General features: G+C 36.1%; 1 protein-coding gene across 2 annotated transcripts; it reads right to left on the bottom strand.

Annotated features, from left to right (window-relative positions):
* Positions 1-5599: 5599 nt before the first annotated feature.
* On the bottom strand, positions 5600-11571 carry LOC131333902 (CMP-sialic acid transporter 1-like). 2 transcript variants are annotated; one of them, XM_058368708.1, is made up of 8 exons: positions 11363-11571; positions 9221-9304; positions 8825-9039; positions 8604-8682; positions 7792-7961; positions 7058-7244; positions 6426-6503; positions 5600-6260 (listed from the first exon to the last, which is right to left on the bottom strand). In XM_058368708.1, exons 1-8 carry the CDS (start codon positions 11411-11413, stop codon positions 6117-6119), a joined length of 1008 nt encoding a protein of 335 aa, XP_058224691.1. In that variant the 5' UTR covers positions 11414-11571; the 3' UTR covers positions 5600-6116. The 2 variants fall into 2 exon arrangements, with proteins under 2 accessions (XP_058224691.1, XP_058224692.1); XM_058368709.1 differs by lacking the exon at positions 11363-11571 and adding an exon at positions 10198-10753.
* Between the last annotated feature and the right edge of the window lie 1329 nt (positions 11572-12900).

Here is a 12900-nt window from a genome sequence, read left to right as displayed (position 1 = left end):
CAGCGTGATAAAGAAATTTTAGGGTGGCAAAAAATGAGATAAAAGATCTCACTCATGTAGCGAGATAAAAGAGAAAAGACTTCACCCTTGTGGCGTGATAAAAGATTTTAGAGCAGAAAAGAATGAGACAAAATATCTTGTTCTTGTGGCAAGATAAAAGAGAAAAGATCTCACTCTTGTGGTGTAATAGAAAATTTTAGAGCCAAAAAGAATGAGATAAAAGATCTCGCCTTTATGGCGAGATAAAAGAGAAAAGACCTCACCATTGTGGCATGATAAAAAACTTTAGCATGGAAAAAAGTGAGATTAGTGATCTCATTCTTGCGGCGAGATAAAATGCCTACCCATTTGGGCTCACGATCTGAATTTTCACGTGGGGGTTGATACTCATTTAGGCGGGCTTTGAAAAATTATGTAAGGAAAACGATGTCATTTAAGAACTTTGAAAAGTTTTTTTTTTTTTACACAAAAGGTAAGAAGATAAGCCTTAATTACACTCACCCCAAAAAAAAATTATGTTTCATCTTCATTTTCACGCCCAAAGAGAGAGAGAGAGGACACGCAAATCCCACGACTAGATTCTACCAGTGCCTAGTTGTTTCTTCGACGACTGGCTGACTGTTCACTAGTGTCTAATTTTCACGTGAGCGAGCTGTAATCTTTATGGTTTATTGTAGTAGTGAAACTTAGTTATTTCGAATGTCTTCCAAGTATTTGACACATTAAGAAAAATAATAATTATATTATTATGGCATAGCCTTGTCTGAAAAGGATTAAAATCCAATTGGAAAGTCACCATTAAAATTGAAATTCAATATAAACACAAAATTCATGTGAAATGATTAGTTTATAAAAAAAAAAAATTAAGTTTGTCCATAATGTTACAATCTGCAGGTTATGATAATTTTCATAAAAATACACACTACAATAAAAAAAACATTATTGTCTACTAAATTTACTGGCTAAAACTAAATTTTTCTCCCCAAGAAAATCCTTTGGTAACTAACAAAGTAATTTTGATTGGCAAAAGATCTATTGTCATATTTTTAAAAAAATTTAAATACTAATGTTTATATATGTATTTTTATATATTTTAACATCATGTTAATTGCATTTTAAAAAATTCAACAAATTTAAAAAAAAAATTCTCATTTTAGAAAGTAAGTATAAATATTTTTGTTTTCCTGATGTAACAAAAGTTCTTGACTAGTTTAGTGGTAAGAACTTGGGAAATCAACCAAGGGTGCGTGAGTTTGAAACTTGGCAATATTGACAAGACTAGATGGTCTAGTATATACAAAGAAAAGATTAAGCACAATAATTTTTCATCTTAGTTTATGGTGCGATCATTTTAAACTTTCGATCACGGTTATAGACCGTGATCTAAAGCGACATATGATTACACTTGTGATCACTTTGAACTTTTAATTACGTTTATTACTGTGATCACACCCAAAAAAGAGAAACAATATATCACGCCCCAAAGAACAATCATGTCTTATAACCGTGATAAAAGAGAAACGATCACGTCTTTGCGATTGTTTCTCTCTTTCAATCACGGGTTATAACCATGATAAAAGAGAGTGACTTACAATCACATCCAGATTCACCATGATAGTAGGAGCGTAATGAAAAACTTATAATTACGATCAATAACTGTAATCTTTATGATTTATTGTACAAATGCCGTAAGTTTTTTTGTGTGGAAAATCTCAATAATCAAAGTGAGGTGGACAGAAACCAAGTTGGTGCATGTGGTGCATGTACACTGCCAGAACGAATCTGGTCTACAAATTTCATTTTTGGAATTCACATACGTGAATGCATGGTGTAATTCTATACAAATGGATTCTATGAGGTTTTTTTAAACATAAAATTTGTGCCAACTTATATGATCCGATTATATGAGCGTGGACAAAACAGAGTGATATACAATGGTTTATTTGCGCTATTTCCTTTGAATGCATCGACTAGTTACTATTTTCTTATCAGTTACTTCTAAACAAGAAAATAAATCGCAAGTATATATGTTACTCGATAATGCGTTACGATGATCGGAAAAAAAAAAAAGAATTGACATACAAAACTTTGGTCTCAATATCTTCGAGGACTAACAATTAAGATTTAATTGTTGGTCATCTTTAATTCATGCAAAAAAACCCTTGCCTAGATTTACCCACAAAAAAAAAAAAAAAAAATAGTGAGGGAAAATGCTAGAGGATGTACAAGGACAAGACAAAAGTAGAGCCTGGAGAGGAATTAATGTCATGAAAGGGACAAACCAAAAAGATAGTGGTTGGCTTGATCAACCAGTTTCATGGCACATAAGTCTGAGAGTTGATATGTGAGTGCTACAACTCGAAACTATCCATTAAATGCCAATGGATTGAATGGTTATCCATTTGGAAACGTCACGTAGGCCCGGTTCTGCTAAGCGGACAAATTAGTACTTAAAAAATAATAAAAATCTTAGCAAAACGGAACGGGCCTTATATATGATACTGTACATAATAAGCCAATACATCTTCGATTCCACAAGGGAAATGAATTACTAGCTACATCTCTGCAATGGCGGTCCCCTTCTCCTTAATAAACGTAAACGTGTCTCAAAAAAGTACTCCCTTCGTCCCATTTTCTTTGTCCAAAATTCTCTTTTTTTTTGTCCCAAAAAAATTGTCTATTTGAAAAGACAAAGGTACAAAATCCTTTATTTTTCTCATTTTACCCTTCTCTCAAATTTGACATTTGAAAGGGGGAAGTTTGAATTTTAAATTTGGTATACCTTTTTTAGCAGGATATCAATCCTAAGTTTCTGACTCCAATTTAGAGAATGACCAGCAAAATTCAAATTGGGGGCAAACTTTTGTTCCTTATTGGCGCCTTAAATTGGTTTCCATCAACTCCGAAAAATCACTCAAGAGTACTATTGGAAATTTGAAGTTTAGAAAAGATAATCATAACTACGTTTCCTTTAAAGTTGTAGTATTTCGAGATTGAACGATGAAAATGGGACGGAGGGAGTACTTCGAAAAAAATTTAAGCAATGTACCGCTCCTACGAACCAGACCTGGCCACACTAATATGAAATCTACAGTATACAGTTTTGTTCCTCTTTAGCACTCTCCGGGTATTTTATCCGAGTGCATGGTGTTTTAGGAGATGGGCTTCCTTCAAGTCGGCCCTCTTTTATCACCCATTAGCTGTTTAGGCGCTGCACGCGTCACACCCATTCCACACAAGTCTTTTTTTTCTTACACCAGCGTCTTGTGATTTTAGGATAGGAAAATTATCCCGTGTGAATGAGACATTATATTGTAATGTTCCAACTCATGTATCATTGGTTAATGTTGTGGGACTCATCACTTTTTGTTAGTGATTTGATAAACAAATTAACATTTGGTGTTTGATGAGTGGTGGGGCATTGTTTGAAAATTACCAAATAATATTTCTAATCATAACTTTTTTTCTTTTTCTCTCTAGGATCGTCGCATGTTTCCACTCACAGATACTTGACCATATATATACTGTACATACATAATTATATATAGGTCATATATAGTTAAAACTTTAAGCAATTATAATTTTTGTTGTGCATATTCAATTTTGAAAAAAAAATTTGAAACCTACTCGATGAGATCTTTCAAATAAGATCCATTTTTAATATGAAATTGTGTACAAATAAAAAAATTATTTTATACACTTAATTAAGAATTCACATCCTTCCTAAACAAATTCGCACTTTCCAAAATGAAAGAATTCACACCCCTCAAATGCAGAATTCACACCTCCTCGATAGAATTCACCTCCTCATAATAGGCAATTCACACCCTTGTTATACACAATTCACACACTCCTTAAACTCATTTTGTACATAATTTACACCCCTATACAACAACTCATACCCCTGTTATAAACAATTCACCATTACCAACAATTCACATCCCATGTGACAGAAAATTAAGACCCCATAAACTTCTCTTGTACATAACTTCTCTTGTCCCCCAGTCTCTCTCTGATCTTTCTCTATACAATGTTGGGTCTTCGGACCACCTTTCTGATTAATAATACTCCATCTATTTTTCCGGGGAAAAAAAATGACACATTATTCAATATTTACATCCAAAATGCACAATTCACACCTCCTATAATAGGCAATTAACACCCCTGTTATACAAGTCACACCTCCTATAACAGACAATTCACACCGCCCTTAAATTGTGTACACGTAAAAATAGTTACTTACACCACTTAATGAATAATTCTTACCCCTTCTGAACAATTCACTCTCCAAAATAAAAAAATTCACAACTCTCAAATGCAAAATTCATACCCCTCAGTACAGTTCACTTCCAAAATATACAATTCACACCCCTATTTATAATAGACAATTCACACCCCTTATTATAAACAATTCACACACTTTATTATATACAATTTACACCCACATACATCAATTCACACCCCTCATAACAGACAATTCACACCCCCTATATCACATAATTCACACCCACAAAAAATAGACAATTTACACCCCTTTAAAATTTTTGTTATACACAATTCACACCCATATATAAAAATGCACACCCTTTGTAACAGACAAGTCACACTATAATTCACACTACTATCACAGACAAATATAACAGATAATTCACACTCAAAAAAATCGATTATGACTCACACCTCCTATAACAGACAATTCACACCCCTTAAACATTTGTTGTACACAATTCGCACTCCCTAAACAACAAACAATTGACACCCCCTGAGATAGAAAATTCACAATTCACACTCTCTTATAACAACCAATTCACACCTCAAAAATGCACAATTCACGCCACAAAAAAAAATGTACATAATTTCATAGTTAATATGGATCTTATTTGATAGATCTCATCGAGTAGATTTTAAAAATGTAAATTTTACAAAGAACAGATATATATTTTAAATTTTATAATTCAAAATAGAATGTTCCATTAGCATGAGATAATTTTTCTATCCTAACAAGTAACATCAGCAAGAGTCCACGCTCCAGGACCTATGCGGAAGGCAAATACAATAAAGAGTTTCTATGGAACAAAACTCTAAAAGCAGGGCCGGCTTGGAATTTCTCGTTAGGGGGGAGATTGGTAAAACTTATTTCTGCCGCCTTCTTTTTTTTTGGCAACTGACGTGCAGCTTTGTTTCACTGAACATGTCTTCGATCGAAAGAAACCATTCCAGAATTGTCCATTTGAACCTCATCTTTTGAATGAAATTGTCCACCACTAATCTGTCTGTCGATCCTGCAAGCAAAAGCAGCATTTAACGCATGCCCTGTCTAGTAGTTTTTGGGTTGGTCCCAGGCTTTGAAAATTGAGAGCAATGGTGTCCTCCAATTATCCCAGAACAAGGCATATATGTGTCAATTACACCATATCCACAAATTCGTGTTGCTATATTGGTATTGCGACAGATTATGAAGATCAGACCAAGTGACCGAGTCCACTCTTTATAAGCATCTAGATGTATCTAATCTTCAGAAAGCAATAACGAATGATCTCGAAAACCAAATATGTTTCCAATCGGTATCTGATTCCCAGGAAATTCATAAAACGACGACATATCACAAGAAAAGACTTCTGGAATTATCGCCGCATAAGCTATAGTTCAAGAATTCTCTTGGAAATCAATTAGTACTGTTATCTCTTCCACAGCAATAACTTCCCAATTAGTTATCAATCCACTGGAATTTCACAAAAATATTCGGTCAAAATGTTTGCGAAAAAGAAAAAAACTAAACAGAATCCTGATATCAAGTTTCTGAACCCTGAAAACTACCAAAAAGATTCTGCTGTGCGGCTAATCGCTGAAAGATCTACCTACTTCCCAGTTCATTCTCTTGCAGTGGAAGATAGGCCAAATTGCTTCCATTTGTATCAACTACAGATTCCAAGGCATAATCCAGATGTCCGAAATAAGCCGCTGATTCCAGCATGGATGTTTCTCCATGAGACCCATTACGGTCCCACCTTGATAATATCTTAATAACTGCATTTATAAGGACAATATGGAGTTGGCACTTTTTAATAGGGAATCTAATAGTGGCCTTTGTTTTCAACTTTCAGAAGTGGAATTCCTCAGGAATCTGTTCTTCGTTCAACATATACTTCATTTAGACTCTCCGGAGATGCTTTCTCTGTGGGGGGTAAATCCACGAGCATGTTCGGAGGAGCAAAGTACATGTGCAACGACATCATGCAGATTATTAGACCCAAGAAAAGCTGCGGCAGACAAAATAAGAGGATGAATTGATCAGAAACGAAGTACAGGAAGAAAGAGTACAATATTGAATTAACTCACACATACATACACATCCTTACGAGTTGAAACATCCAATGGTGGAGAGAGATAAAGAGCTTTGTAAAATAAATGAGAGTGAAAATTACCTGCAATGTAGGCTTGTAATTAAAGAGGTATACAGACAAAACCGTTGTAAGCAGCATTGCCATCGATGTAGAATAAACCTGAGAAAAGAACAAGTTGTTGATGCCACATTAACGCACACAATAGAATATCCAAGTTCCTTGATACGAGAATCGTATTCATCCTTCCAACAAGTTGGACTCGAGAAAGGAGAACGTCATGGGTTCTAGTATAAACTCCCAAAATCCATATGTGTCCATTGTCAACAACTATGAGATTAGAAGGCTGAACTACTATACACCTAGCTTCCCACATCTTCCAACAATAGCCATTTCTAAAGAAGCCTTCCTAGTCCAGACTGGATGAGCTTGAAACAGAAGTCCAAAAAATTAAAAATTAAAACAATTTAATATCTAATCCAACTTCTGTATGGTTTCTGCTGGACTCCTCTCTGCTTTAATATATCCATGAGCTGCACCAAACAGAACAGAACTCCATGTTCAATCGTTCATAGAAGAAAGGATACTACAGCGAGCATCACAATCGACTTCCTCCTAAATCTTGTTCCCCTATAGCAGGTATCAATTAGCTCAAGTTGTAAGCCAACTTCGTGTTATAAATGTGCACGAAACAAGTCTCAAGCAGAGGGAACTACCTTCACAATATTGTCAGCATATTTCATTAACCATGAAACCAACAACCCAGTTGACCCCAGATTTATCACCACCATCCATGTTGTAATACTGTAACCATTTAAGAGGCGTTGCCACCATGGTCCATTCTCAAAACCACCGGTAAAATCATCCAGGAGAAGCCGTGCCATGTTGAAAATCACACCAAACCTGAAAAAGAACGTGATTGTTCAAATCTCATCAAGTGCAAAAATGATGTAAATGCCAGTATGCTACTGAATGACACATGCCAGTCATGCTAAACAAGTTCATTGACTCCGTTTCATACTTCAAGGCTCTAAAAAAGAAATAACTAGCTATTCAACAGCACAAAATACAGAAGAAAATTCCCAATCCCTGCATCTACTCTTAGAAGAGGTTTGTGAAAATGCCATCAAAATTTTTTTCCTGCTAATCATGTTATCAATGAGCCTACCCATCTCACCTTTGGTGAAGACAGTCATTATGCTTCACTTGTACTTGCAACACTATAGGGGTTGGAAAGACATGCACATTGCATGCTGAAATAATAGGAGGATGAAAGAAAAAGAAAGGGATCCGGGGGCTTTATGATCGGAGAAAGGGAAGGGGCATGGTTGGTGTGTCAGTGGGTCGGTGGGGGGACCCGTAGGAAGGGGGGACGACCACCGAATTCACATCAGAAACCGCCAACATGAACTAGCATTTTATCAGTTTGAACAGACGGCATGATACCTACGCATACAATTGTACGTTCTGCCAGTAAAAACTATCGTTGTTCTTCTTCATCAGAAACTCTGTATAAACACCTGCCAATGCTGATAGACAAGCTGATAGGATTCCCAACATATACCCCTGGATGGGTGCTGAAAAAAGAAACTCGCATGAAGACTCCCCACAACCTTTTACCTATATGATAATAGAAGAAAGAATTGCTCATTCAACTGCTCAAATAAACAATTTAAGATAAGCTTATATCATATCAGGTCTTTGAACAAGCTTTCCGGTCCCTAATGTCATATGGAACAAAATGATATCAATAAAAATGTCCTTGAGGGATTGATTTCATGGTGATATAGAAAGTGGCATGAAACTGTTGAATGGATGCATGAAGACAAGGTTTCTGAGTGCCTATTGTTTTCCCATTTCACAATTCTGTGGGATAAAAGAAAATGGTTATAGCAGTAACAACTATACATCAGACTCGAGCTCCCAAATCTTTCCTTCAAAGAAATAATATTTCAAGAACAGAGCACCAAGAAAGACATACTTCTGATTATACACCACACTGCACCTGGTGTACACAAAAGGTCTGCAAGTACAAATACAGAAATTGGGCAATAGCAAAACTATTCGTGTTGATTTATCATCTGAATATGGGATCTCTTAGCCTAACAAAACAGAGGCCCTCTTTTGACGATTATATTCAAATTATCATTCAACAGACTGGAAGCCGTATTAGAACAACAAAGCAAAAACGACAACCATCTCCCAGGTTGATTCCTGATTAACCCAGGCGATGGGAGTGCCTCTTATCACAGTAATTATCACCTGGCTTGTAGTTGTTCCCACAGCCAACAAAACGATTGCCATCCACTGCAGATAAGACAATTTCCTCCTAAGAAATAGCCTGCAAAATGGAGCACAAATTTAGTTTATGGAATCTTAAATCATAATGGGAAGTAAGAGGGAAAGAAATAGAGCAAGAAAAGAAAATCTAAATCATGAGGTTTCATATGATCTGGGCCATCAGGCAAAGACCAAGGAAGCACCTGAACAGTATGCCAGTGGTGACAATCTTCAGATTTCCCATTATCTGATATGTGGATGTATCTACATAAGTCAGGGTAGCAAACTGAACATTATTATGAACTAGATATATGAGAGAAGGAATGAGGAATAAACACACGCTCTTCCATTGTGTAGTCATCCTTGTTAGAGATGATCTTTGACGCTCCCTCCGAAGAAGCAAACCAGAAACCACAAGCTGCGGTGGTAAACATAAATATAAGTGATATCTTTTGCCAACTGGCAAAAATGCATCAAGTCCAAAAAAAACAATTCTTAGTTATACGACTGTGGTTCAAATAAGAGAAAAATCTAAACAACATTCTGCAGTTTTATCTGACCAACATTTCAAATATTGCAGGTTAAGAGTAAAAAAGTACCTTGAAAATTTCAGCAAGAAATGGAACAGTAGCATAATCATACTTATAACCTCCATTGCTTTGGGAGAGAGTTGTCAAAATTCCCTGCCACCCAATGGAAAAGACAGGACACCATTACAATGGCTACCTTGCTTTAAAAGAAGCAATCTCACTCGCAAAAAGCCAGCAAGTAATAAGGAGGTAAAAATCCAAAGAAATACACCTTAAACAGATAATTTAGACCTAGAAAGTGTCCTATAGGATCACATTTCAGGGTTCAAAGCACCTTAAAACCTAATATAGCTTTCAGTTGAAAAGAGAATCCCTGTAGACGCTGGATGCAGAACTTGGTGTCATTGCAGTAAGTTCTGACTTCCAAGATTCTCCATTTATTAAATGTTGAAAAGAAAATTAGTAAGAAATGATTTGTCCGTAGGGTAATCTAGAGAGTGTTGATTGTTGACATAGACTGCCATAACCGTGTCCTAGGAATTGAAGAGGGAAAAAAACTTGTAGGAGTGACATAAACAAGAGCTGCAAATAGTAACTAAGAAGAAGCAAACTCAAAGCATCCAGAAACATCTTCAAAGACAAAAAGGAGAATATCACCTCATCAGAAAACTCAAAAGAAAAAAGACAGATAAAATAGGCATAACTTGCTTAAGCTATTTTTTAGAAGTAAAACTGCATTAGCACCAAATCCGTCTCCAGGGAAAGGGAGAATGATAGGGAACAAGAAGGATCACCACACGAGCCATTCATATATTCTCCCTGTGTTCACTTTAATTGTCCACAATATTTAGTAATTTATTTGTCATTTTTTAGGATTTATCCATTTGGGGATAATGTCAGGTTAGTCTTCCCTATATTGTTTTCTTATGGTTTGGACTTTGGAGGAGCCTATTTAAAGGACTCCTTTGAACAAAATTTACAATGTGGAATGGATTTATTTGTAGTACACCACCAACTAGAAGGCACTAGAACAAGTTGAAAATAACCAAGAAGCAAACTTGAAATCACTGCAACCTACACGTATACCCTTTCAAGGGTCGCTTTGGAATGGCAAACTAACATTCATAGAAAACCACATCCCCCTATGTAGAGCCGCACTGCACCATTACAACCTTTCTCCATTATTTAAACCACTGATAATTGTATCTCCAAATCCATTTTCCTAGCAAGGCCATTGAATTCCAAGTTTCCCGCTTATCAAAAAAAATAAAAATCCCAAGTTACCAAGCCCTACTTTACAAGGGTGTACAAAGCATCTCCCAAACCAGAAATCTATATTTAAACTCCATTCCTAACCAACCCCAAACAAAATCAATGAATGCATAATCTTCTTAGCAAAGGGAGAAGCGATCCTTACCTAAAACTTAACTGCCAAGATAAGAAGCGCTGCAGAGTTCCAGGGTAAAAACACAAGTTCACAGCTAAAACAGATGAATATCCCTCCTCTTAGTGGGATTATTATTTAGTTGCCTAAATTATTTTACATTATTTCTATCAATGCATGATTTTAGGTCTAAGTGATAGACTCTAGGATATTATGGTAGTCAAAAGGTCAACCGCGAGTTGTACACCTATGTAGATGCCGTATGGCTTATTATGCAAGAATAATAATACAATTGCCTAAAGGATTTGGAGGTTAGGTTCCCTCGAAGTGACCTGGTTGGAGGCTTGATCCCCTCCAAGTGACCTAGTTGGAGGCTCGATCCCCTCGAAGTGGTCAATTTCTCCCGCATTCTCTCTTTTTCTTTTAGTTTTCGGAAGTGATCCTAACACCTCTATAGAAATCCTCCCACGCTATCCTACGGCTGGTACAATTGATAATGTAATTCCTACAAAAGGTTAGTACATTTTCTGCTATAATTGTTGCAAGATTCGCAACATAGGTAACAATCTCTTCCTATGCAACGACAAACACAGGTAATTGCACTCAAGATTAAAATTGACTACGTAAAACGAACTTGGAAACTTTAGGTAACACAAGATACAGAAAAAGAAAAAGGAAAAAGAGCAATTACGAGTTTTTTTTTTTTTTTATCACAAGTTATAAAACGAAATCAAGCTAACAATACGGAGCCTCTAAGATCTCGAAATCCTAAGCTCTGAATTTTTGCATTTAATATCCATATGTAGGTAATGCATATAACAGCAAACCTGAGAACTGGTGAGAATGGTGAGGAGTGCTGCGACGAAATACCATTCCATCCCTCTCTCTCTCTCTCTCTCTCTCTCTCTATACGTTTAACTGTAACAATACGAAGCATCGATTTGCCTAGTCGCCATTACTGATCGGAGCTTTGCTTCGTGGAGGGAGAAGTAGGGGGTGGAAATTGAAAGAAATAGATTTGCAGGGGCCCATACGTTTAATAAACTGAAGGTTTTGTATGGACCTAAGCCCGTTGACGGCATGGTTGTTTGTGCCTTGTGGACTAAAATATAAACTGGGCCTTATTTGAAATTTAGTCCACCATCAAGGCCCATAGGCTTTGTAGCATCCAAAAAGGAAAAAACAAAATACAAGAAAATAAGAGATTATTCCATGCTCCCGGAGAAAAGCTTCCACTAAGTGGCTTAGGAATTAGGATTTGCACACAACACTCACGTCGATGCCATGGTTGGGAGACGTGACCCTATGCATTGCTTCAAGTGCATGGAATTTTTTTCCTAAAATTGGAGCCTCAACAATATATTGTATTTCATTTATATTCAGAATCCTCTTTCACAAGCCACGGCTGTACTATATTGTCACGTTCAATTAGAATTTAGATGCGACCCCCATCTTGCTGATTAAGAATACTACTAATAAAAAGTATCACAAAAGAAAATGCAGCTTGTAGTTTAACAAATAAAACTCGAACTCAGGTATTACACTTCACAAATAATCCTATATCTCATCTAGTATTACACTGGAAGACACACAATGCAGCAGATTGTGGGCACAGTCCCACTTCACTAAGTTTATTTGTCTAATTTTATTTCTTGGGGGGGTAAGTACCCAAAATGTTTAAACCCTAGGTATAGATTTGTGTAATTTCTTTTGGTGAAAATCTACACAGACCTTAATTATTTGGAACAAGTCAATAGTAACAAGTTTACCTTTGGACTTACGCACAATTAGTGGGCGAAGTTTTACCAAATTTCAAAGGGTATTCAATCTTAAGGGGTTGGTCAAGTGAGAGCATAACAGTACGTAAAAAATTTGTCTCTTGAGTTTGCAATCATCAGTTAGAAAAATCCTTAGGGGACTACGAAAGATTTATTTGATCGTTATCTTCAAGACCTCCGAATCAAAAATAATGATTCAATATGAGTTCACGCTATTGTCTAAACGGTATTTTCGTCCAGAAATACTCACTATTCAAGATAACTCATTTGAGAGAACTTTGTGATCTAAATGATGTTTTTGATATTTTTAGTGAAAACAAGTACTAGTATTTTGACAATTATTTAAAAACAAAATATATAGCATGAAGCCGTGAACTAAGCACTAAATTGTGGAGAAAGATGGTATATTTGGTGATGCACTCTCTCATCAAGTGTAAACTTACATGCGCCACAGCTGAAACAACTTCCCTAATTATTCGCTAGTCCTTTTGTTAGGACCTGTTTGGCTCCTCTACTCATTAGTTCATTTGAGCAAACCAAGATCAACGACTTCAACATTAATAATTCGAATTTGTATTACTACTATT

The sequence above is a fragment of the Rhododendron vialii genome, chromosome 7a (genome assembly GCF_030253575.1).
Source record: "Rhododendron vialii isolate Sample 1 chromosome 7a, ASM3025357v1".
NCBI lineage: Eukaryota > Viridiplantae > Streptophyta > Magnoliopsida > Ericales > Ericaceae > Rhododendron > Rhododendron vialii.
Note: the sequence above shows the minus strand (reverse complement) of the source record. Positions and strands in the feature narration are given on the sequence as shown.

What these genes read in the sequence shown, in the direction of transcription:
- LOC131333902 (XM_058368708.1), bottom strand. Translation starts at nt 11,413, where the DNA reads ATGGAATGGTATTTCGTCGCAGCACTCCTCACCATTCTCACCAGTTCT. An exon ending in TTCTTGCTGAAATTTTCAAG is followed by an intron (nt 9,040 to 9,220) that starts GTACTTTTTTAC and finishes TTACCACCGCAG; the next exon opens with CTTGTGGTTTCTGGTTTGCT. An exon ending in CAGAACGTACAATTGTATGC is followed by an intron (nt 7,245 to 7,791) that starts GTAGGTATCATG and finishes GTTCTTTTTCAG; the next exon opens with GTTTGGTGTGATTTTCAACA.